Here is a 27,393-nt window from a genome sequence, read left to right as displayed (position 1 = left end):
CACATTATATCTGCAGGTCACTTATGCAGACGCAGATGTGGATTCAAATTTATAGCTCTTGCCAATGTAATTCAATCCTGATTTGCTACAAATTGGGTCACCAAAATATGGTTTTCCCTCAAGCAGTTGTGTCAGTTAATAATATTCTCAGAGAAGCCTCTGATTTAGACATAATTAAATCACTTTACTTCCTTGTTCCTCTCACAACCCAGCTCTAACTCAGATAAAAGCAGGACCTCCCCCAAAATTAATCTTGACTGGGAAAAAGAGTATTGCTGACAGCATGGCCTAATTCACAACGTCACGTTCCAGATTTGATTTATTTATCTAATTGCCTAAGTCATTAATCAAATGCTTCACTTTACCAGCTGTGTAACAAAACAGCCACATATCTCAGTATAAGCCTTCTGGCTGGTTATCTGAGGCTTTGTCTACACTGGCATGCTTTGTCACCAAAAACTGTCTTTTGGCAATAAAACTGTGAGAGTGATTACACTGCAATACGACTTTTGTCGGAAAAATCACCCAGTTTTGGCAATAAAAAAAACTTCCACCCCTGCAAGAGACTTCTGTCTTCCTCCTTCTCTTTCTTGTTGACAAAGAGTCAGTGTGGACTCTGTTGTTTGTTTTTTTGAAAGAACTGGCTTCTGGCAGTATCCCACAATGCCTACCCTGATGGCTCTGCTCAGTGTTTTGTGATCTCTGCTACCCTGCAGGCATGCGCCTCTCCCCTTTCAAAGCTCTGGGAAGTATCTAACAGCTGAGTGAGTTGCTCCCTTCGGAGAACAAACAACGAGCAAATGATTGCACTGCTTCTGTTCTGCTCTGTATTAGGAACACAGTGGCAGGCAGACTGCTGCTGCATGTGGAGGGCTGGAGAGACTGCTGTGCTGTTTTGACATTCCTCAGCACAGAGAGTACACAGAGCTACGAGGGAAGTACAGGGATCAGCTCTGCCTTCCCACAACATTGCATTGTGGGATACTTTGCCACATTACTTTGCTGTGTCTGTCAACAGGGTGCTAGCAATGTGGCCGGGAAATGTCAACAATGGGAGGCGGAAAAACTAGTCTGAACAGTTTTTACTTTTGGCAACTTCTGCATGTTGACAGCACTTTCGTCACCAAACCTTCCCAGCTAAAAAATAGCATGAGTTACACTAGCATTGAGAAAAGGGGAAAAGTGCATGTGTGAGTGGAAGAAAACTTCAGGTAAAGTCTTGAAAGCATCATGGTAAATCATTATAGGATACAGATATGGCAAAAAATGCAACATTTCTAAGGTGATATTTACCAGTTTTGACATTTTTATAGGAGATAATGTTCTTTCCACAAGCTTCATAGCTGATCTTCACTGTGTATTTTATTCCTGCTTCCAGCTCAGATATATCCATTTCCATTTCTGTAGTCTCCATACTTGCAAGCAACTCTTGACCCTTGTACACTTGTACTTGAAATGTATGGTTCAAAGTAGAATTTACACTCCAAGATACTTCAAAACTGCTGCTGGTAACGTTGACGATTCGGTGGTCTCTAATTGCAGACAGATCTATGATAGCAGAGGAGATTATCATCAAAGTAAAAGGAATGTTTTTTCTAAGCAACAATGTACTCCACATCCATTACATATCTAAACTATTTTGATCAACAGAGTGAAATTGCTCATCTCAGAATAAATTGCCAGATTCTTTCATTTTTAGTAGTATCCTAATCCACAAATAGCTCCAACTGGAACCATTAAATATACATTTACAACAAATGGTATGATAGCACTTTATAGACTAACAAAACATGTAGATGGTATCATGAAAGCTCATGATACCATCTACATGTTTTGTTAGTCTATAAAGTGCTATCAGACCATTTGTTTTTGTTTGTTTGTTTTCTGTACTGACTAACTTGGCTACCCCCCTGAAGCTTTTATACGTTTACAATTTGTTTTCCTTTTCTGCCTCAGGATTTGTGACTGATTAAATAGATACTTATCCAGTAAGACACTTGTTTGACTGACATATAAAAGATATTACACCTAACCCTCTATTTCCCTATATGTATATAGTCTTTATTTATTTATTTATCCAATGTACTTCCTCAGCCAAATGCTTAAATCCCTGCATGGATATAAAATTAGTATCCACATCTGCAAAAATGAGCCATGGATACAAAGCGGATATCCACAGATTTGCAGGGTTCTAGAAATGTGGATTGGTATCCACATTTGCATCTGTATCTGCAAAAAATGAGTAGTGGATATCCGCATCCACAGATGCGAATACCTGTAAATATAAAGCAGATATCCATGGATTTGCAGGACTCTACAAATGCTACCCATCAGGGCAGTGTAAACGAGAGCAGAGCTTGGATCCCAGTTTTCATGCAGAACAGAATACTGTGACATCAGTCGGTCATAATTTCAGTTCTTTTTGTACTGATAAAACTTACTAAGAAAAAGGGAATCAAAGGTTTGTTTTTTTAACCAAATAATGTGGTTAACTGTTTCAATGGAAAGGACTTGTTCCCTATCATTCAAGCCAGTGGCCTAGTAGATAGATATATTTACAAATCCTTGAGGCCAAAGACTTAATGCCTATTTCTCTAAAAAGACTGATTTCATGTCTATCATTTCATGTTCAATTGCAAGTGGAGGACAAATACGAGGGTGAAAGTCATAATAACTGAGAGTCTCAACAAACTAGACAAAAGGTCACCTCTTAAAACTCTCCCCTGTGTATAGAAAGAAAGGGGAAGATTTTTAATAAGGCTGATACTGCTCAAGTGAAAGAATTAAACTGGATAATAAAAATGCTAATCTATTGGAGGCCATTCTTAAGATTATCCCTCAGATGGCACTACAGACATTGTAACTCCAACAGCCTTCAGGACAGAGGGGATTGGTGATGAACTTAAAATCAAGAAATATAAATTAATATCCAAGGTTATTTCTGGCATTCTGAATCAGTGGATTTGTTATCTGTTGCTATAAGTAAATCAACAGAACAATCTCTAGTTCTATCTGGATCATAGAATGAACTTGGAGTAGAGTCAGAGTCATATTAAGGAAGGGCACTATTATGCAATTAGACATTACTAGCAAAACAAATCCAAATTAAACATCATCCACACTTGCAAAAGCTGACAAGATTAAACTAATGCAATGTAAGTAATATAAATAGGAACTGGAACCACTCCATTTGCTAAGGTGCTGATCCTAAGAACACTAAGTGATATGTTTATCTTTAAGCACATGACTAGTTCCACTGATGTCAGTGGCATCTAAACATGTTTAAATGCTTTTCTGAATTGTGCCATAAGGAATAATTTTACCCATCACTGAATTGCCACTATGTCTGACATGGAACCTAGCAACAGTTTAACAGTTTACGGTTAACACTGCAAAAAGGTTTAGGACCATACCAAATACTGAAGGCAGTTGAAATTACAAGTGGACTTTTAGTATGCACAATGCATTTACACATATTTGTATTTTCACAGGAACCTGAGGATATGTACTAATAATGTATGACTGAATCAAAGAAGTTATCTCAGGTTAAAGCTAGAGACCTTAGCAGATGGAACAATTTGGGCAATTGTCTAGTTATGGGAAATGGTTTGGTATTAAAACCATCAGCAGTGAAATAGTTAACAGGCAGCTCCTGTGCCATCTTCTGCTCCCCACCACAAAGGAGAGAGAGCACAGCGGGCTCCAGAACTCCTTTGATGGCACAGAGCCCTTTAAAGTAGATCAGAACATTCTTTAGACTTCTGAGAATCAGGCCCATGCTTCCTACCTTTACATTCTTTCTGTAGCTGGCTAGAATTCCCGTCCATGTATTCATGTTCCCAGATGCACTTATAATAGCCTTCTAAATTTATGCAAAGCTCTGATCTGGAACAGGCATTGAGTTCAGCATGGGAACATTCATTTACATCTAAGGAGAGCAACACAGGTTAAGACAAAAACTTTACAAGTATCTTGACAGCAGCACAGGGTAAGGCTAGACCAGGAGCACAATTACAGCAGGTTAAAGCAGGAGCAACTCCACAGGAGTTATTCTGGATTTGCCCCAACACAACTGAGATCAAAATCTGACCAGCAAGCAATTTCAAAGCACCTACAGTAGAAAAAAGGAATTGCTATTGTCAAAGCTAATCCCACAAGCAAGCAAATGTATCTGTAAATTATGGAAAGAAGTTTGACTTTAGAAGTTTTTCATTGACTGTGATCTGCCCACTGTCAGTTACATGCATTTTTAAAGGAAATGCAAAAAAAAAAACAAAAAAAAAACAAGAATACTAGTTTCCTCTGTGCTGCTTCTCTGTTCTGTCTCTTCACCATCAAGGTCCATCCCACAACTACCCACTCTATGAAGTCCTTGCTACACTGACCCCTTCCAGCTTGTTGCCTTGAAAGAAAAATCGTATTTTTATTGTTACCTCTCCCAGGCCCTGCATTTCAGCCAGAGGGGAATGCCATTTGGGGCTGCAATGTTATCACCTACCTGGCACTAGATTTGATCCAATTATAATTTTCCCATAATTTATTTTTAAGATATGATTTCCAAAATTATTTTTACTTTCTTACTAGTCTAGAGCATGAACCAGAATCACTGAAGTCAATCCAAGTTTTTCTAGTGACTACAGAGGGAGTTGGATTGAGTCTTTAAAGCATCATTCTTCAGATCTCATTTTTAGGCCAAGTAGTGGTTCATACTGTATTTTTGTTGTAGCTTTAAATCTTCTGATACTTAAATAGCAAAGTTTTGATAGCTAGAGCAAGGGTGGGCAATACATGGCCAGCAGGCCAGGTGCAGTTCACCAGGGTTAGCCCCCGGTGGGCTGCCAGATACTTTATCTGCGCATCTGCAGGTACAGCCACTCATAGCTCCCATTCACTGTGGTTTTCCATTCCCTGCCAATGGGAGCTGCAGGAAGTAGCGCAGGCCAGGCCACCATTTCCTGCAGCTCTCACTGGCCAGGAACAGGAAACTGTGACTGACGGGAGCTGTAAGTGGCTATACTTGTGAACAAGGGTACGTCTAAACTACATGGCTCCGTTGATGGAGCCATGTACTTTAGTGTACTCAAAAAAGGAAAATGAAGCAGCGATTTAAATAATCGCCACTTCATTTACATCAAAATGGCTGCCGTGCTGTGCCGATCAGCTGTTTGGCGGCACAGCGCGGTAGTCTGGATGCTCTGCGGTCGACAAGGCAGTCGACCAGGGCTTCCCTTGTCGACTGTGGAGCGTCCAGACTACCGCGCTGTGCTGCCAAACAGCTGATCAGCACAGCACGGCAGCCATTTTGATGTAAATGAAGCAGCAATTATTTAAATCTCCGCTTCATTTCCCTATGAAACCTCATCTACATGGTTCCGTCGACGGAGCCATTTAGTCTAAACATACCCATAAAATGTCTGGCAGTCCACCGGGGCTAACCCTGGTTAACTGTGTCTGGCCCGTGGGCTTATTGCTCTCCCTTGTGATACAGTCTACGGGTCCATCTATATAGCAACAGTATTTCAAAATAACTAGTGTTATTTTGAAGTAGCGTAGTCCGCATCTAATAGCAGGAAGATATTTTGAAATAATGGCGAAATACTGTCAAGCTTGAGGACTTCTTACTCCGACTCCACTAACCCTCCTTGTAAGAGGAGTAAAGGAAGTCAGAGGAAGAGTGCTCTGTTTTGAAATAACTGCTTTGTAGACGCTCCCAATTTAAAAATAAACTATTTTGAGATAAGCCATGTAAATGATGTAGCTCAATTTCCGTAGCCTATTTCAAGGTAAGCCCTGCTGTGTAGACACACCTTCAGAGAGTGGCCCAAATATAGGGGTTCATATACCACAACAATGTGTATATATCTAGACAAATCATATCTCCAAATATCTAGACAAATCATTCTCATTTGATCATCCAAGTTATCTGCAGTAACACTTGCAAAAAGTCTCCAAAATAAAAAGTATTCTTGGTTTTGAAGTGCACCATGGAAGTTTTCAGTAAGACTATCACCTATTTAAAATGCTTATGACTATACTACAGATTCGGACATACATATTTCTTTTAAGTCTAAAGCTATACATTATGAAAGTGCATTTCTTCTTGAGTGACCAGGAGAATCCTCTACCAAAATGCAAAATTTCCAAATAACTATTCGTTAGAAATGTCATTTGCCGTACAGTGGGTATCTTAGATACATGGGTAGTGGGGATTGGGATGGGAGCTTGCATCCCATGGGCAGAGTAGTCCCATGCATATTTATAAAGTTTCACGTTATATTTCCTACAGAGTCAATGGAGAGTTATGGGGATAAAATTCTGAGCTACTCTTAAAAAGCTGCCCCAAAAGACCGAACCATATTAAATAACAACCTTGCACATCTATGCTGATAACTTCGTACACATTCTTCACAATGCCTTTCAACAAAGAAGAAACTTTCATTAGTGGAGTAGGCTGATGTAATCCAATCAGAACTTGAGATGCTAATGTCCCAGCATACGTTTTTGCCTCAGCAGTCTGGATATGATACATTGTGGAATTTAAGGGCCATAATGCACCAGTCATCTGTAAAAGAGGTGAATAAACTCTTTTATATCTTATTTAGCAGTACAACTATAGACAAATGAGTTATTGCCTAACTAGTGATTATTTATTAAAAATTAATACTAAACTGAACCTGCACAAATCCAGAATTCAACTGGTTTGAATTTGTGTAGAGTGAACATTCCTATTTCTCTTATTGCACAGAAAAAGGATACAGTGTGATAGTTGATGGAGTAATGAAGGAATTGAACTCTTTGTCAGGCTTAAAAAAACTTTTCCACATAAGAGCACATAAGAAAAGGAACATATGGTTGAGCAACAGGTCATTTATGAGCGTAGTACTTAAATAACAGAGCATCAATAGCAAATTCTTATTACAGTCAGGGCTCTTAGCACTGCCTAGAATTAAGATGACCCAACATCCCTTACAAGCAACTGAAAACAGTCTGATAACTTCATCATTTGGGCTGGAGGTATCCCAAAATAGCTCCCCTGCATCTACACAAGCTGCCCATTGTTTCAAAATAACGGGAGTGCTATTTCAGTGTCCTAGTAACCCTCATTCCACAAGGGTTAAGGGATGTCTCAAAATAACATGTTATTTCAAAATTTGGCACTGTGTAGATGCGCCAAATTTCAAAATAAACTATTTTGAAATAGGTTCAAAATAAGATACGCAATTTGCACTACACAAATCTTATTTTGAGTTTAGGGTGCTGTGTAGACTCTCCGGGTATGTCTACACTACCCCGCTAGTTCGAACTAGCGGGGTAATGTAGGCATACCGCACTTGCAAATGAAGCCCGGGATTTGAATTTCCCGGGCTTCATTTGCATAAGAGGGGTGCCGCCATTTTTAAATCCCCGCTCGTTCGAACCCCGTGCCGCGTGGCTACACGCGGCACGAACTAGGTAGTTCAAACTAGGCTTCCTAGTTCGAACTACCGTTACTCCTCATTCCACGAGGAGTAACGGTAGTTGGAACTAGGAAGCCTAGTTCGAACTACCTAGTTCGTGCCGCATGTAGCTACGCTGCACGGGGTTCGAACGAGCGGGGATTTAAAAATGGCGGCACCCCACTTATGCAAATGAAGCCCGGGAAATTCAAATCCCGGGCTTCATTTGCAAGTGCGGTATGCCTACATTACCCCGCTAGTTCGAACTAGGAGGGTAGTGTAGACATACCCTCCATGTTTATCTGCCTCAGACAGAGCCATATGCAGCTGACATGCTAGGAGGGGGAAGGCATCACCTTCCCAAACCGACAGCCTGGCCCCACCCACACTCCATCCCCAGAACACCTGCTGTAGGCATACTGAGGGTGGAGTTTTGCTGTCCCTGAGAGCCTGCCCTCCCATTTCTCTGGGGCAAGGGAGGCTGGGTCCATGAACTAGCCCACCCACCCTCCCTGTGGTGTGGGGAGGGCCAGGGAGGTGGCTTGGCTCCCATGGGGGTCAAGGCCTGGCAAAAGGGGTGGGGATGGAGATGGGAGCTTGCTTCCCATGGGCAGAGTAATCCCATGCATAGGATGGTTTGGGCAATCTCCCTGACCCTGGACTTTGTGGAGACCTGCTGTTCATGGGGCTGCAGAGGCCCGGAGGATTAGCAGGGGACCTGGCACTGGTAGCAGGTGTTAGGCCTACTCTTGCACTCACCAGCAATAGTAGGAAGCAGGTAACCCAGGCCTCTCCAATCTGCTAGCTCCCAGCATCATTCGGGGTGGGAGGAGGCTAAGGAAAAGGATGGAATGGGGGCCAAGAGGGAACAGAAGCAGGGGTGGGAAGAGGTGGGGTAGAGGCAGAGCAGGGGGGGTGCTTGGGCAAATGGGTGGAGTGAGGGTGGGATGGGGTGGAGTAAGAGGTATGGAGGGGCAAGGCCTGGGGCAGAATGGAGAGGTGGATTTTCCCAGGCCCCGCATGCCCCTAGAAACGTCCCTGGCCTCACAATGATTTTTTAAGTGTTCCTGCCACAATTGTTTCCAAGAATGAGTAGGAAATACCTTGTTTTGCAATGTTAAGAACATTTTGGCAACCTTTTCTTTGCGAAATAATACTGTTTCCTTGCTTTAGAGCAGGGACTTGAAATTTAGCAGAGAGTGTCAGGGATGCCTTTTGTTCTTCCTGTGAATATCCACCCAAGCTTGAACAAGTTATTTGCCTCTAAAGAACTGTTTGCACATGCTTCGCAGAGACTCCATATGCATTGGGCATGCTCCAATCCCTCACAGCTGCTAGTGGGTACCAGACCACACAAGCACCATCCTAACAAAGCATCTGAGCTTGTTCAGAAGATCATTGGGACTTACCCTGTAACAGCAACTGGAGTGAAACTATCAAAACTTGGGGGATGCAGAATCTGATCTATATTGAGGTCTCAGTTTCACAGCTGGCCCTTGTTTCTAAAATAGGTCAAATCAAAACCCCACATCTGAAAACACACAACTTTGGAGTTCCTTAAATTCAGATCTCAACTGGGTCTCAGGTCCATCTCTGCTTTAAAATAAGGCTTAGAAGCAGAACAGATGTTACTGAAGTAGAAGGAAAATGAGATCTTACAGCATAAAAACTTTAATTTTTTCTTTCAATGTCTTAAGAAATGTCAAAGGAAGCTATGAAATTGCATTACTTATGATAAGCAACAGTAAAACTGGCTTTCATCTATTGAGAATGCATTAGGAAAAATTAAATCCATCCTGATGATGGGAGAAAGGTGGTTAATGAAGTCTTGCCCAGGACCACAACCCCTTTCAGCCCAATGAAACTCGGATGTGTTGTACTGAGTATCAATGTCAATGCAATGAGTGAAACAAGAACACAACAGCTTTGGATTCTTTGTATCTGTACATACCATGGAGTACAAAAGGCGGGAATGATTCAAAAATCCTGGATCCAGTCTTCTTAATTCATTAAAATCCATTTTCACAAGAACTGACACATTATACCAATATTTATTCAGATTTCTCTCTGAAATTGAACAAATTAAAATATAAAAGCATCAGATCCAGAACAAACTTGGATCAATAGACATGCTCCAATTGACTGCAGTGGACTTGGACTTACAGCCATTACATATAAAGGTATTTCTCAGTTGACAGAACTAGTCAGGGAGAAGAATTAGAGCAAAAAGATTCCACCAAACCTGTAAAGCCTGTTATCAGGGGCTCACAGATTCAATATTGAAACCAATAATCCTTGAACTGAACTTTCATCACGTTAAGGGTGATTGGTTATTATGTTATGAAGATAAACAGTAACTCTTCAACAGGAAAAGTCAGGCTTACTTCTGTTGGAGGGAGTTTAGAATTTGTCAACAACATACCCTCTGGTATAGGATCCATACATCCTGTTCCTTTGAATGAGTTACAACATTTTTTAACTCCTGGACAGTCAGTGTCAAATGTGCATGAATGGTTCAATGATTCCGTTTCCTCGTTTGGACAAACCCCAGGTCGTAAGGCAAATTCATTGGCTCTGTTCAATGCTGTGTAATAAAACATGTAATGGCAAAATTGCATGTTATATTTAATTTCTTTAACTTTGTGATATTTAATCTAAGGGATACAGCTCTTCATAGTCCTGAACGAGGGTCTCTTCTTGGGGCTGTCTCGGAGAGATGGGGGATAGGAATAGCAACAAGATAAGAAATGTTCTGTAAAAAACTGGCAACAACATTAACATTTTCTGATTTTATGACTTTTTTCATGATACTGTAATCAAAATTTTGAGTTAATAGAAAAGGCCGTATTCAGTAAATGAAAAAAACCCAGAATTTCTGTAAAATATGGAAAATAGAACATTCCCAGCAAAACAGAAATAATTTGGAAATTTTCATGAAGTCATTTTCCTTCTTTTTTTGACAAGTCCAAATAGAATGAAACATAAGGGTCAATAAACAGCAAAAAGGAGAGACATTCTGGCTTTACTCTGCCAGCTCTTTCAGGTTTGCATAATCTAAGCTATTCAGCACTTATGGAAATGTGTGTTTCCATGGGGATAAATTCTGCTCTCATTTACACCCTTGCCATACAACTGGAAGTTACAGGGTTACATACTAAGAAAGGATAACATAATTCAGCCCATGATTTCAGCCCTGACAGTGTCCATTTCATTTCTGAGACATCAATAAGAATGCTATCCCTAAGGCAGATTTAGCCAAGAAGAGGGTGGCTAAGGAAGAACAGCACTACTTGAAAGGTAAAATGCACACAATTTTCCTGGCTTAATGTCAATAGCTGGTTTCAATCTGAGGTAGACTGAAATTTTCTGTGATTTAATATCAGGCTTTACTGAACCTTCCCTTCATACTTTCCATCAGACATAGGCCTAACTGGTGCTCATCTTTGCTAGTCTATATGTATTGGGTCCCCTAGTTTCTTCTCCATTCACTGTACCAAATGCTTTTTGGTCTTATTAATCCCATTCTGCTGAATAGACAATTTACTTCAGCCAAGAGGAAAATGAAAATAATTCCTATGATTGCAGCCAATGGTGTTCAAACTAAGAAAAACACATTCACCATAATCAAACTTCTAGGGAATTAAATGGATGCTCCCAATTTTTAATGGGGTTTCAATTTCTCATATCCCAATGCGAGATAAATTTAAAAAAAAAAAATTATTTTTCTGTCAAGTAGACTCTAATATTGTATGAGAGCTTGTGCCCCCTGCTAAATATACTCCTTTAACAGGCTAGTAAGCTTAATTAATTAATATTTAAAGTGAACATATGTAACTTGCTGGTGATTATGTACTTCAGGTCCTCCTCTGTGTTAATCCACAGAGGATATAAACCTAACCACAGGCAGGGAGGTCTGGTTTTTATCTTAAGATGTATCAGTTAATACTTTTAGGTCTGGAGGGCCCCAGTTCCACCCAGTTCTATCACCCAGCATGTTGGTGATGGTGTCCATCATATATGTGCAACATTACATATTCAGAATTTGTAGCACAGTTTCTTCAACTGGCCATGCTATCATAGGAATTGCTTTTAAAAATGTCCAATGAAGGCTATGGCTACACTAGTGAATTTACAGCTATACTAATGCAGCTGTGCTGCTGTAAGATAACTCATGTCGCCGATCTATGCAGATGGGAGAGAGCTCTCCTGTCAACATAACAAAACCAGTTCAACGACCGGCTGTAGCTCTCCCGCCAACATAGCGCTGTGCACACTACCACTTCTGCCAGCAAAACTTAAAAGATTTTTCACAGGCATGAGACATACAAGTTTTGCCGACATAACCGATAGCGTAGACATGGCCTTAAACTTCACACAGGTCGTTTATATATTCACTTACCTACACAGGCCAACAAACTGGCATGAGAGTTATTTGCACACGCAGTTTTAAAGATTTGAGCCCAGAATACTTTGGATGTGTCATTCCCATACTTTTTTAAAACAGTATTTTGTTCTCAACATGTATCAAATCAAATGCTGGGTGTATTAGTAGAGCTGTATGCAATCTGACAAAGGGCTGGGCTTAGCTCTATAGTTTGCCCCAAAAAGGTTGACAGGGAACCGACCCTTGACATATCAATTGAAAATTAGCTTTCAACAAGGTGAACATCCACAGTGAAGCCCAGCAGCCATACTCCTCAACAGATACTGGGTTGCTTTAGCTCAGAAAGTGCCCTGGGATTTTTTCAAGGAAGGAGCTGGTACTTCAGAGACAGGCTGGCTCAGAGGAGAGAAATTCACCAATTTGCAATAAAGGATGGTTTTGTGGCTTAAACACTACATTGGGACACATGAGCTACAGAACTAACTCACAGCTCTGCACAGACTTCCTGTGCAATCAAGGACAATGCACTTAATTGCTTTAATTCAGTTCTCCATCTGTGAAAGAGGGGAATTACTTTCACCTTTTTCTGCCTTGAGTATTTGGATGGTAAGCTCTTTGAAGCAAGGGGCAATCTCTCACAATCTGTTTGTACAGAAAGTAACACAGTAGGCCCCCATTAAAAGTTGGAGACTGACCCCTTGCTAACGGCCTGCCAACCACCTCCTCTGAGGCAGAGGTGGCTTCCCAACAGTGTCCCCTGTAAGCTGTGCTCTTGTGCAGCCGCTCAGGAGAGATTCAAATGTTGCCCAGTTGATTAGCAGAGCACTCACAGCTAGGTTTTGATTCTAATGATGGTGCACATTCACACAAGTTTTGGTGCACATAAATCATTCATTCCACACATGGATGGAAAAAATCCACACAGAGATGAAAATGATTAGAGGGAACATTGCTTCCCAACATTGTTTCTCTTTCCTTTCTTCCATGTCCTTTGTGAACTTTACCAAGTCCTGTGTATGGCTACCACCAGGCCTCATTTAGAGCTTAATAACAGAATCAGTCTTCAAAAACAAACCCAAAATAAATCCCTTTACCACCACCCAAAAGTTCATACTTCTGTCTAGCTCTTCTACCACACATAGAGCTCTTCCCTCGTTTCAGGCTGCTTCTTTGTCAAATCACCATTCCCAGCCTTTCCTAACAGGAACTCAATCTTCTAGTTCTGCCTTCTCCTGCCAATGTCTCCCCTGTTCAGAAAGAGAAGACAGCATATAACACTGTTCTCCTTCTGAGAACTCCTCCTGATTGGGAAATAGGGGACACACAGCCCTGCCCATCTTATAATACAGATTTCCTAATTCCACACCCTTACAAAAACAGTGTTGTGGATTTTCCCCATCCAACTATTATGCCTCCTCTCTTCTAGCTCTGGCCATTTCCTATACCCTTGCTCCCTCCAGTGTCCCAGGACATGGTCAACAGGCTCCCTCATGGGCCAACACAAACTTACTGTGCAATCTACTATAGTAATACAAATAGTAAGCTTTCCTGTTCTGCAAACTACCACCAGCCTATGTGTACTGAACTTTTCTGAGCTTGAACTCAGAATTATGAAACCATCACATCCTGAAACCTAGGCTCATTTTAAACAAGTTTGAGGTTCAATATAGCTATTTCGCACAGTTCTTTTTTTAGCATGTGAAACTGTAGCATAAGCCATTAATGAGTCATGTGCAAATGATGGGAATGCTATTGAGTTCTGGCTTAAAGCCATACTGTCCATTAATCTAAAATCTAAAGGTCATAATTTTTACATCAGCAGAGAAACAAAGATGGACTCATATCACGTTTCTGTCTAATCATATAAGACACACTTTAAAATCAATTTATTCTCTCTACTGTAAGTATCGTGGGCACAGTCACCCAGAATTAAGCCAACAGCAAAAACCAGCATAGTTTCCAGGAGCAAACTTCTATAACTTTACACAAATAATAAAATAGAAATGCTGTTTCCATCGCTTAGCAACCAAAAGCTTAGTTACAAGCTTATTGCATATCACCACAGCAATTTCTAGTTAGGCAGGAGAATCCTCTGGGATAGAGATGCTAAGGGACGTGATTAGCTCAGTGTTAACCTCTGTGTCTCTCAACTTGATCAGGACTCACAATATACAGTTTTCTTAAAAACTTCCCTTAGCCTATCCTCCTGAGTTGGCTTCAGGTTATGGTATAGCATAAATTAAAAGTACTACAACTGTCACAGGGACTAACAAATGTGGACTAACAAAGACAGATTATTTTAGGCACAGTTGCTGTCATTGTCTATTATTAAAGTTGCCAAGACTTTCCTTTATAAGACCCTGTGTTTTCAGTTACTTATGACTTTGCCATACTTTAATAATTTCGGATGAAATTTTCCTACCAGGGTGTCTGCCTCAGGCTGATTTTTTTTTTCCTTCAGGGGGAAATTTTAACCAAAATAGTTCAGGAACTTCTGAGAATGTTGTTAGGGAAAATTACATTGTTTTGCCCGTGTTAAAAAAATCTGGCAACATTTTTTTGAGAAGGACTAGCACCTCCATGCTTCGGAGCAGGGACTTGACATTTGGCAGGGGGCCTTGAGAGATATCAAGCCCAGTTCCCCGCCCTCATGGCAGGACAAAGCACCATCTAGATCATCCCCGATAGATGTCTATCCAACCTGCTCTTAAATATCTCCAGTGATGGGGATTCCACAACCTCCCTAGACAATTTATTCCAATATTTAATCCCCTTGCCAGTAAGGAAGTTTTTCCCTAATGTCCAACCTAAACCTCTCTTTCTGCAATTTAAGCCCATTGCTTCTTGTCCTATTATCACAGGCCAAGGAGAACAATTTTTCTCCCTCCTCCTTGTGAAGCTTTTTCGATACTTGAAAACTGCTATCATGTTCCCTCTCAGTCTTCTCTTTTCTAAACTAAAAAAGCTCAGTTCTTTCAGTCTTCCCTCATAGTTTATGTTTTCTAGACCTTCAATAATTTTTGTTGCTCTTCTCTGGACCTTCTCAAATTTCTTCAGATCTTTCTTGAAATGTAGTGCCCAGAACTGGACACAATACTCCAACAGAGGCCTAATGAGTGCAGAGTAGAGCAGAAAAATGACTTCCTCTATCTTGCTTACAATGCTCCTGTTAATGCATCCCAGAATCATGTTTGCTTTTTTTGCAACAGTGTCACACTGTTGACTCATATTTAGCTTGTGGTCCAGTAGGACCCCTAGATTCCTTTCTGCAGTACTCCTTCCTAGATAGTTGCTTCCCATTCTGTATGTGTGAAACTGATTGTTCCTTTCTAAGTGGAGCACTTTGCATTTGTCCTTATTAAACTTCATCCTATTCACCTCAGACCATTTTCTCTAGCTCTCCAGATCATTTTGAATTATGACCCTATTCTCCAAAGCACTTATAACCCCTCCCACCATAGTGTCATCTGCAAACTTTATAAGTATACTTTCTAGCCCATCATCTAAATCGTTGATGAAGATATTGAACAGAACAGGTCCCAAAACTGACCCCTGTGGAATCCCACTACTCTCTGAGAATGGTTATCCAGCCAGTTATGAACCTACCTTATAGTAGCCCCATTTAGGTTGTATTTCCCTAGTTTATTAATAATAAGGTCATGCGAGACCGCATCAGTACATGTTCAGTAGAGACTTGTAGAGAGTCACAGCTAGTGTTTCTGAAGATTCTGTTAGCACAGCCAGCATAAGGCTACGCTGGTCTGCTATCAAGCATGCCAGGTTAGCCCTCCTGCTTTACCTGCTGCTTTCAGTGACACCCCACCCCAGTCCTCTAAGCAGCATGAAGGAGAAGGCTGCCTGATGCAAATCCAGAGGGACAAGAGACAGACCAGAATACAGGAAGATTAGGATAGAACGCCTTGGATGGAACTAGAATTAGAGTTTGGGGGAGGTCGGGAAAGGGACAGGAGACTGAGGATGGGGAATGGTTCTGGCTGAGTAAGGAGCCTGGAACTGGGAGCTAAAGAGCTGAAAGTCTTCTGCAATCTGAAAAGTCGGAAAGTTTGTGTAATCTTAATGTGACCCCTTTGTGCATAGTTTTCTATTATGATACAGTCTTTAATTACATTATCATATACTATTTGTCCACAGGACCCATGCTTCAGTCTCTCCGAGTGGACAGTGCTCACTCAATGAGCAGCTGTTCCATATTTTGTTCTAATTGTTCAGTGTATGACTTATTTGCTGCATGTTATTTACATTCTGCTCTGAAGACAGAACTACTGATTTCCTCAGGGACCTTTCTATGTCTTTCATTGCAATAGCTGAGTTCATCACAAATATTAATTCATTTCCTTTCACAACACCCATGTAAGGGAGGACATTAATATTTACATTTCACGAATGGGGAACTTATATCACAGCGCTATTAAGGTCAAAAGTATCCACTAGTTTTGAGTGTTTGATTTGAGATGCCTGGGACCTGATTTTTCAGAGTAAATAGTGTTAGGCAGCACTTCTTATGGTCAAATGCAGCTTCCACTGAGTTACAGCTGTGGGTCCTCAGATCTTCTGTAAATCAGACCCCAGGGTCTCAAATTAAGCACCCAGAAAGTAAGGAACACGCTGTAAGTGACCATCTTTGAAAAGTCTGGATTAAGTGACTTGCTCATCATCTCATAGGATCTCTGCAGCAGTGGAAGGGACCGAATCCATTTTTTCAGGGCAGCATTCACCTGTATTAACCATGAAACTATCCTTTTTCTTCACGCAGTCCCCAGTCTCATTAATACCTTCCAACTTCTATAACAAATAAAGCACAAGCCAATAGATAATAGTTTCTTTTACCACATTGCCCTGATTCTTCACCAAAACAGGTCCATCCTGTCTAATAAATAAGGCAGGGATTCTGTGGAAAAGAATAGTAAGTGATCATGGAATAATATTTATAATTCATATACATCAGGGAGCCAAACATAGACTGCACAAGAAACTTTAATTGTGGCATTTCCTAACTTTTGAATGCTTGACTTTACAACCATATTAGTGTTCTTTTAACATATTTGATGGGTGTACAATATTGTCATAAAAGTGCAACTGACATTAGAAGAAACCATTCCAGTCATGTACTCCTAACCTTGTCCTCCACCCAAATGTTAAACGTAGAAGCAGGGAAAGCCACTAAGCCTGCCTTCCCAGTCAGAGGGACATGATTGCTTCTAAAAAATAAAAGGTGGAAAAACAGCTAGGAATAGGTTGTACTCCAAGCCTAAGCACACAGAGAAAGCCACTGTGGATAACATCGGGGATGGGGGGAAGCAATAGTGCAAAGGTATGCAGTGCAATAATTCCAGCAGTTCCAAATGTCTTCCTTTCATTACTTATTTAAGACTCTGTCTAGACAGCACATTATCATTCATAGAATTTATGATTAATGTCCTGAAAAGCTCTGTAAGGTGCCTGAATCTAATGCCAGAAATCATATAGAAACTATGCAAACTGTTTAGTTGTTTAAAGTACTCCCACAATAACTTTTAAAACAGTAATCAAAATTATAAGCATGCCATAACCAAACAGTGCCAGAGTTTAGGTGTACTAATTAATGGCATAGTGCTAATTAAAGTGCTATTTGAGAATTATATAACTAACCATTGCAGGAAGTTTCCATATTTTTAATACTGGTTTTGTTTTTAAAATTATGTTCATCATGGTAGATGTTGTGTGCATTAACACTGCTCCATCTTAACTGTTAGTTAAAGCAGCTTTTTGTTTTAAAAATATACACTGATTACAAAGGACAACATTTTTCAAGAGAGACTGGTGCCTAAACTTTTGATTGTCCAACTGAGGCTCTTTAAAAGTGCTTGATTTTTTGAAACGTCGAGCATCCACTGGTAAGTGAAGTATCCAAAAATCACTCTTCCAAAACTTGGTCAAAATTGATTTTTATTATTCATATAAAACAATCACTGACTGCTACTCAGCCTTGCCATTATTTGGTTACTTTTGTTTTGTACACTGTGGAATTGGATATTGAAGGAGGGATTTGATCTACAGTAGTTTTCCACCAACCTGAAGCTACTGCCTGGAAATTTTGAATAATCAACAGTAGTTTTCCACCATGAAGATACTGTCTGGAAATATTACAGTCTGTGGTCAGTTCTGCTTAGCTTTACACCCTGTACAAACCACTGAAGTCAACAGAACTGCATGAAGGAATAAGTCAAGGCAGAATTTGTGTCTCACTATGCTTTATTTAAAATTTTAGACTATTTTGAGAAAAAGATCGTTTAACAAAGAGATTACTTGTATCTTCTAGTCATTTCATCTGAAATCTTGTATTGCCAAAGTGTGATTTAATAGTAATAAAATGATTAACAACTTGCATAATCTGTTTGCAAATTCCAATTGATGATATTATGGAATAGATTTTCAAAAGCACCTAAGTGACTTGGAGCATAAAGGCTAGTGTACACAATAAAGATGCCTTAGTATAACCTGAATTATCTTTTTAATTAATCTAGTTAAACCAGTACAAATTTCACACACATTTCAGTGTGCAAGTGGCTTATTTCAGTTTAGTTAAACTAAAGTCAAGTAGGAATAGGTTAATTAAAATTAAATAAGTCACTTTTATATCAAAATTAGCACCTGTACAAACTTCTGCACTTGTTTAACTATATAAAAAGTCACACCTTAGTTTATACCAGTTATTTCTTGTGTCTTCAAAGTCTCACTGAAAGTCAATGATAGTACTTGTGCTCTCAACTCACAGGCTACGTCTAGACTGGCATGATTTTCCGGAAATGCTTTTAACGGAAAAGTTTTCCGTTAAAAGCATTTTCGGAAAAGAGCATCTAGATTGGCACGGATGCTTTTCCGCAAAAGCACTTTCGCGATCGGGGCTCTTTTGTGGAAAACAAATCTCAGCTGTCTACACTGGCCCTTTTGCACAAAAGTTTTGCGCAAAAGGACTTTTGCCCGAACGGGAGCAGCATAGTATTTCCGCAAGAACACTTACAATCTTACATGAGATCGTCAGTGCTTTTGCGGAAATTCAAGCGGCCAGTGTAGACAGCTGGCAAGTTTTTCCGGAAAAACGGCTGATTTTCCGGAAAAACTGGCCAGTCTAGACACAGCCACAATGTCTACACTGCAGGCAGGAGGGTGCCTCCTTGCCCGGCTAGACAGATGTAGTTTCTCTCTCTTTGATTTAACATGCTAAAAACAGCAGTGTGTATGTTGTGGCATGCGCTTTGGGTTCAGCTAGCCACATGAGTAAAAGCCAAACCTGACACTTCGGGTCATACTGAGGTAGCTAGCCTATGCTACAAAGTCTGCACCGCTATTTTTAGCACACTTGCTCAAGTCCTGCTAGTGTGCATCAGTCTGCCCAAGAAGAAGCTGCAATGTAGTCATACCTTTAAGTACTTTTGAAAATCTCACCCACTGTCCCTAAGGAACTCAGTGCATCTGTAACCTTCAGAAGCTTTATAATTGTGAATGTATGGTTGACAACAAGCAGCCATGTACAATATGGTCTGAGGGCTAGTGAAACTTACCAGAGTTGGAGCTTTGTTATAAACCAGAAACTCAGATCAGATTCAGTGAAAAGTTCACTGCATTTTCTATCTTTTCAGGCATACCTGGGACAGCTTGTAGATTCACAAAGAAGTCATGATATCAGGAACCATTGCATAAGTTTTCCTTTGAACTTTTAGCTTCATTTGAACTCAAAATTAAAGCATAGCTTGAATAAACATGGCCATGAACTGCCCTGGCTCCAAACTCAGCTAATATTAATATAAATCCTTATAAAATTAAACAGGAATGGCTCCAGCATCTATAACTGATAGCCCTGTAAAACAAAGTCATCCACAAAGCAGACAACAGCACCAGGAAATGACTGTGTAAGCTATTCCACACTGCTCTACTAATGAGGATCAACCTAAGAGCAGCAAAGTAATGCATTTCCCAAATGGGCATTTTGAACCAATTTTACCAATGACCTATGCCAATTTCAACAGATTGACACCAGCAGTGAACTTGGCCTTTTGAGTCGAAATCTACAACAAAAACAATGAGGAGTCCTGTGGTGCCTTAAAGACTAACAGATTTATTTGTGCATAAGCTTTTGTGGGCTAGAACCATTTTGTCAGATGCATGAAATATAGGAATATATGGAATATACCCTGCCAAACTGAAGTTTCTATTTCAGGCTTCTGATGAAGTGAGTTCTAGCCCAAAAAATCTTATGCCCAAAATAAATTTGTTTTTGAAGTGCCACAGGGTTCCTTGTGGATTTTGCTAAAACAGACTAACATGGCTACACTTCTAAAATCTATAGTAAATCACCTAACAAAAGGAAGATTTGTTCAAATCATTACTCTGACTAATACTTACATAAAGCGCAATAGAGCCCAACTTGTTCATACCCTTCACAGCAATCAGTAAAATTCATAATCTCAGGGACTTCAATGATGCGATACTGAGTTTTATAAGACATCTTAGGACAAACCATCCATGGAATCCATCCTCCACAAGAAGTATTTTTCTCATATGACTTTTGGTAGGCAACCATTTTAGACACTGTTTTAGTCACACTATAGTTGCACAGATGATAGCCTACCAAGGAGAGGCCTTTTTCTAAGAAATAAAAATGAGAAAAACAAGGTTAGCTGCTAGTACACAGAATGATTTTCCTTTAATATTTAGATATAAACCAGATTATGAGACAGGAAAATAGAGCCATTTAATGAATGAAAAACCGATATTATGGGAAAAGTTACCAGAGAAAGCAGACCTGTAAAGTTTTCTGATGGCAATTAGTAGTGGGAGTTGTTTTGGTTAGTAAAATCTCCCACGGTTTGTGAGAAGCTCCAGATAAACAGAAATAACTTGAGGCACTGGGTAGGACAATGGCAATTTAATTTAGATAAATGTTGTGAATATTAGCAAAATTAGTCTGAAATTCACATGTGCGGTAAGGAACTTGGCACTTCTATGATTTTCTGAGAAAAAATACAGAGCTCAAAGTGTCTGGAAACATAGAAATCAGAGGTGAGATAAGCTTATTAGGGTTTTTTTCTCTTTTGTGTGCTTCATCCTATCTTATTTTCAGTGCCTGAGCAACATCCTTGCATAGATATACTAGAAGACAAGAGCATGGTAACCCCCACAACATTTGAAGAGATTATTCAGAGGACAAGCATTCCCAGAAGACTTTGTCACTGGAGTTTCTACTTTGCCCTTCTAATTATTTAGTGGATCGTCAATGTAAATCACATGGACTAGACCTCAGCTGTTACAAATTTGCAGAGCTCTGTTGATTTCAGTGAAGCTATGCCAATTTACATAAAGACTGAAAAACTAACCCTATATCTTTTGAGACCTTGAATCAGTTTAGATGAGGTTAGATTTAGTAGGGTTAAACTGGCCTTCGTAAAGGCATGTCTAAATTAAGCCTCAGGTCTCTGTAAATTAGACCATGACTTGATCTTATGTGTCATCTTCAAAATCTTAAAATAGGCCTGCTGTAGAAGGAAAACAAAAAAGGTGAACTTGCATTAATGGGGGGGGGGGGGGGGTTGTTGATGGGACTACATTTGACAAGGGATTCAGAAAGAGACAAAGTGCAGGTCATGACAAGCTTTCCTTAATAACACAGTGAAACAGAGTCAATGGGACCAGAGTTTAACAGATTTATTACAGATTGACAAGAAAACAGTTTTAAACATTCTAAGATTTAATTTGATAATGAAATCAACTGACTTATCTGAAAAAGTTTAAGAGGTGAATCCCAATTACATGCAACAAAGTAAAAGTGTCAAGAGGGAGCTTTAAAAAAAGAGGGACTAGCAAGTCAAATTAAATATAGTATTTAATTAGCATAAAAGTGTAAGTAATTGTATTAAGGCTCATATGACAGACAACATGACTTCTTGAAATTTTATAAAAATTGGAGTGGTGGCATTTGGAAGAGTGAAAATAATAATTAGATAAACACATCTATATTGGTATAACTTTGGACACAGGAAAAAATGGAAGAGGTTTTAAATAAATTAAATGTAAAGTAAACACTGAAATCTAAGTGCAGTGAAACTATCATGTTTCAAGGTTCTTGGAGCACTGGGGTCAGCAAGACAGACAGAATGAAGCTAACACAATATGCAAGAGATGCATGTGATCAAAATATGTACAGTATGAATGATTCAGACATGACCAAAACCAGGTAAAATAATCCGGTGTAAAAATTTTAGGTGCCGATATTTATACATCACATTTCCAAACATTGCTTCCCCAAAATCAAGTTTTTATCATTTGTAAGCAAACAGTACCCTGTATTTGTGCGCATATATATGTTTAATTGAAAATCTTGTGGTGGCATTTTAAGAGGTCTATTTGAAAACTGGAACTGAGGGACAGCTCCTTAGCTGGTGTAAGGCTGTATAGCTTCACAGAATTCAATGGTGCTCCTACTTGCATCAGTGGAGGATCTGGTCACAGACCACTTGTGTGTCTGAGCAATTCTTTCAATATTTCTCTCTCTGCTTCAGTTCTCCAGTGGTAAAACAGAGATAATGTTGCCTGTCTAGGGTGCTAGAAGCATAAATTACAAAGCATTCAGATTTTACCAGGATAGAAGGGGCCATACATCTACACAGAGTCTGTTCCTTAGTTTCAGAGATCAAAATTGTGGTATTTGAGAATTGCAGTGTTACAACTTCAACTGTTAAGATTGTGTGGGCTGTTCTGCATGCCCCCATCACTCTCATTGTCACGACAACACTGCTCAGATAATACTGCAAAGAATGTGGTATGAGACCCTGAACAGCACAGCACAATGAGATACGAGGAAGATTAAAGATACATGTAACACACCCTCGTCACATCCAGAGCTGAAAAGAAAAATCTAAAGCTTCCAGGGCAACTGGAACCAACTCAGGATTTGTAGCAACATTCAATATATATATTGATATGAAATCTAAAAAGTAAAGTGGTACAGAGGTGTGAAAACTAAGTTTAAATATATCATTGAAAAGCACTGATGTCAAGCCAGACGTATGCAATGTAATGTTATGGTTATTTCACTAGGCACAGGATGAATGAGAAAACCAAGAAAGCAGGTTTGAGAGATTCCCTTGAGAGTGTAGAAAGATACATTCCCAGAACAACTGAACCAAAGCTAACAGAAGTGAGCACAGGTCCAGCTTCTTCTCAGAAGCTAGTTCAAGCCCAGAGTGCAGGCTAATTTAAAATAAGATGTGTTACCATGAGAGCGTGGTTCTCTGGGGACAGCAGTTTTTTCTGAGCACTGTGACTTAGCATAAGTTGGTCTGTTCAGCAAATTGGCATTCTCTGCTCATTAGCTTCTAATCAGCAAGGAATGAAAGTGTATTGTACATGTCTCCACCAATTTGCAACTGAATTTACTTAGTAAAGCAACAAGAAGATAATCATATGAAGTTACTTCTGTTAGGTTAGGTCTCTCATCTTTGAACATTTCAGTTTTCATCTTAGTAATCACAAGCACAGGCAGGGAAAGTACATATGCTATTATACTAAAACAACAACCACAAAAGCACCTAAGTGACTATGTTATTATAAGAAGTCAGCAATATTCAGCTCAGATTCTGAATTAGGAGTGGGCTGTGATTTGATTTCAAGGTCAAGACCAAATCTGGCTTTGTATATGGGATAATAATCAAATGTTGCAGTGACAAATACCATTCATGCTAGATTTTCATACCAACATATGAACATTTCTCACGATCAACTGCTGTCATGCTGGCCTGAAATTTGCAAGAATGCTTGACATTAAATCAAAACGCAAACCAGAGACAAAGCCCCTACTTGCTTTGATGTGATCTAGAATTAAAGCCATTGTGGTGGATCCTCATCTAAGGGGTTCAAAGAACTGCTCTGTCTTCCAAAATTTGAAAAAAATTGAATTAAAGGTTTTGTTTTCTAAGCTTTCATATCTCAGAAACTTAGCCTTTTTATAAGCAAGCACAGGAAAATTAATGTGCCTTCTGCCTTTCCCCCATTCTGCAGAGGACCTTTTTAAAATATAGGGGCTTTGGTAGGGTCATTGAGAAAAGCCCATCTTTAAGAAATGGGTTATATATTTTGACTGAAATTTTCAAAGCCACTGAGGCAATTAAAAAAACAACAACAAAATCCTAGTCAAAAATTAAAAGTAGTTGAGATTTAAATAAATTGAAGTAGTCTAGAAATTAAGACTAGGTTCGGAATTAATGCTAATGCTCCAAAGCCAGAAATGTGGGTGGTTACTTTTTTGGATTATTCCTTTGCACATCTGAAAACTGAAGGCAAGAGTGAAAGATGTGCCATCTGCACCCTTGCCTTTGGCCCTTTCTACATCTTGAGAAGTTTGCTCATTTTTATTTGTATATATTACTCTATAAAGAAAAGGATTTTTCATCAAATTCTGTACATTACTGAGTATAAGCTGCAGTCCAGCCTCTCTTTCCAAGCAAAAGGGAAATGGCAGGGTTTTTTTTTTTATAAATTGGTGGAGTCTTATGTGATCAATGATACACAGCTGGGTTTCTGTAGAGCAGCAACAATCACTGATCCATTTAGAATAAAGAGGCATCTCATCACATTCATACTAAAATACCTACCATTTCTCAGATTCATTGTGTATTACTCACCTGTAAAGACATTTCCTTTCCCTTGACCTGTGGCTGTCCAGAGAATGAAGACAGAAATAACAATGATCCTAGTCATTGTACCAACACAGATTGCCATCGTTCTTCTTATTTCTTTGTTCCCAGGGAACAAAAACTCACTTGTTATTACATCCAGATTTTTGGAATAAGGAAAAATGTTCCTCTGTTTTTCTCCTTTGCAAACAGATAATGATAACTGGCTAATGAACAAAGAGAAAATCCAATGGGTATTTCACCTGTGTAGCCTCATTAATGCTTTCCCCATGGCACCTTTGCATCTCAATTACTGAGCCTACCAGTGCATGGCTTGAACCATCCAATGGTGTCATTTACAGAACAAGCTGTTAGAAAAATGGCTGCACTGGTTGGAGTCTATCCGTCTGAGCACTGATCCCCCTTTTGTGCCTTGAACACCAGACAGATGGGAGCCACATCTCACACAGTTGATTGTTCCTCTGCATTCATTTTAAACCCAATTTTCACCATGTCTAAATCAGAGCTGATGTTATACAGTACTATAATTCACACCAGGAAATCATTTCCCTCCAAAATTCTGCCTCAAAGTGATTAAAAATAACTGTACCTATTAGGTGTGAAGCATTATTTTAATCTTAAGCTTCCTCACTATCTGTTTTTAGTGCCTCCCTGGCTTTGTTGTGATCCCAGTCAGGCAAGCTGTTGGCTGACTGAGTTAGCATAGGACTGAGCAGTCACAGGGCCTGATCAAATTGTACAAAGCAAATTTTGGCTTTCAGAACTACCCTCTTCACATTAACTAAAATAGGAATGTAAATTACAATGACAAATGGATCCACATCTTTCAAACACAGAGCGTACCTTTCGATGTGCAGCCACAAAAACTGCTTTCTCTGGTATTAAAAACAAAGAAACAATGTTCCCCACCACCACCACCACAAACCTTCACTAATGAAATGTTATAACTCAGACTTCAGAATGAAACCTGTGAAGTTATTTATGATTCTCACACAAATATAACATATCCATATCACTCAAATATATTAATCCAGAAACAATAGAACACCAAAATTACAAACTGACCAGTCGACCACACACCAGAAGTGAAGAATCAGGCAGAGGCTAAAACAAACAAACAAACAAACAGAAAATACTGTACAGTACAGTAGTGTGTAAAATGTAAACTACTACAAAAAATGAAGGACAAGTTAAAAAAAAAGATTTGACAGGGCAAGGAAACTGTTTCTGTTTGTTTCTTTCAAAGTAAGATGGTAAAAACAGCATTTTTCTTCACTGTAGCATTTCAAAGCTGCATTAAGTCAATGTTAAGAACATAAGAACAGCCATACTGGGTCAGACCAAAGGTTCATCTAGCCTAGTATCCTGTCTTCTGTCAGTGGTCAATGCCAGGTATCCCAAAGACAATGAACAGAACATGTATCAACAAATGATCCTTCCCCTGCTGCCCATTCCCAGCTTCTGACAAACATAGAGTAGAGACATCATTCCTACACATCCTGGATTAGTAGCCATTGATGGGCCTATCCTCCCACGAATTTATCTAGCTCTTTTAAACTAGCCCTAATAAAATATATGGCCTGACTTGAGGTCATTAAACATTCCACACTACTTATGGAAGAACAGAGAATGCTCTATCCAATGCACTGGACAGATTCAAGTGTTACCCTAGAAAAGGGGGCTATATTATAGTTTGGTTCAGTGGGTTCCATTTTGAAAGAGACAGTTCCTTTTCTCTACATGATGGAGGTTTTCCCACTCAAACTGTTAATTTGCACACGGTACTACCTTGTGCACCCCTCTCAAACAGGCTGGGCACCCGTTACTATCTGGTGCACTCAGCACCAAAACCGCTGCACACAGCCCCTAGGAAGCTGCACTCAACACCTAGGTTCATTAGCATACTTTTCCCGCCTCTGGGCCAATAAAAGCCCTGAGGTATCAAGGGCTCAGGTCCTTAGATATTCCCCAGCCTTGGATCTACTCATTTGTTGCTCCTCTGTATTGTTTGCCTGAAGCTTGGATACCATCTATGTAATCAGAGGCCTGGACTTTTGAACTGTGCTATCCTTGTGTGGTAAATACCCACAAGGTTTTCCTGTTTGCATTGGTCACTGGAACCGGGACTCTCTTTTCCTATCATCTTCATTGGATTACCCACCTACTGGATCAGACGGTGTTGTCGAAGGACGGATCAGACTGTGTCTAGAGGGGATTCCTTTCCAGATCGAGGATCCATATCGGGATTGTCTCTTCACAGAGGACTCACTACCGTGGGATCTCCCTGCTTGTCCTCCCCAGAGGCTTACAAATAGCCCGAGGGTTGAAGGTTGCAGGCATTGATGGCCTCAGGCTTTGTATATACCTTATGTATCTAGGGAACTGTTCTATCTCCTTTCTTCGTGTTAGGGAGGGTTGGTTTGTTGAAACTTGCTGTTAACTGTATATCTGTTCCACTATTCTACTCAAATACATGGTTTGGCCCTAAAATTGTGTATGCCTGATTTGTGGTTAGTGATCCACCGGTGATTAGATACGGCTCTCAGGTCGGATCTTTCTTCTGTGTAAGGACTCCTTCTCCCCGTTTTTATATCCACACCATTGGCCACTTTTATTCTAAATTGCTTGTCCACGTCCCTAGGGCAACACAAGTGTGGGTAATTACATTCTGCCTATCTAAATTGCCACTGAGGTTTCAAGTGCAAATGGTGTTCCTCACTTACCAATTTCCATTGTTGAATAGCGGTACCTTTAAAACAGCCAGGCTACGTCTAGACTGGCATGATTTTCCGCAAATGCTTTTAATGGAAAAGTTTTCTGTTAAAAGCATTTTCGGAAAAGAGCATCTAGATTGGCACAGACACTTTTCCGCAAAAGCACTTTT

At 39.8% G+C, this 27,393-nt stretch overlaps 1 protein-coding gene across 1 annotated transcript in view; it reads right to left on the bottom strand.

The window, feature by feature from the left end:
- The window catches only part of UMODL1 (uromodulin like 1), an 83,255-nt gene extending 55,866 nt beyond the window's left edge, over positions 1–27,389 (bottom strand). Inside the window, exons 1-7 of the mRNA XM_075912204.1 lie at positions 24,498–27,389; positions 20,224–20,466; positions 9,859–10,020; positions 9,388–9,503; positions 6,370–6,562; positions 3,788–3,928; positions 1,294–1,548 (exon numbers count right to left, since the gene is read on the bottom strand). Coding sequence (XP_075768319.1) covers positions 1,294–1,548; positions 3,788–3,928; positions 6,370–6,562; positions 9,388–9,503; positions 9,859–10,020; positions 20,224–20,466; positions 24,498–24,594 — 1,207 coding nt within the window. The 5' untranslated portion in view covers positions 24,595–27,389. The remainder of the gene's footprint in view (positions 1–1,293; positions 1,549–3,787; positions 3,929–6,369; positions 6,563–9,387; positions 9,504–9,858; positions 10,021–20,223; positions 20,467–24,497) is intronic.
- Between the last annotated feature and the right edge of the window lie 4 nt (positions 27,390–27,393).

Source organism: Pelodiscus sinensis, chromosome 1 (genome assembly GCF_049634645.1).
Source record: "Pelodiscus sinensis isolate JC-2024 chromosome 1, ASM4963464v1, whole genome shotgun sequence".
In the NCBI taxonomy this organism is placed as follows: Eukaryota; Metazoa; Chordata; order Testudines; family Trionychidae; genus Pelodiscus; species Pelodiscus sinensis.
The sequence above is the reverse complement of the archived record's forward strand: the minus strand, read 5'-3'. Positions and strand labels throughout refer to the sequence as shown.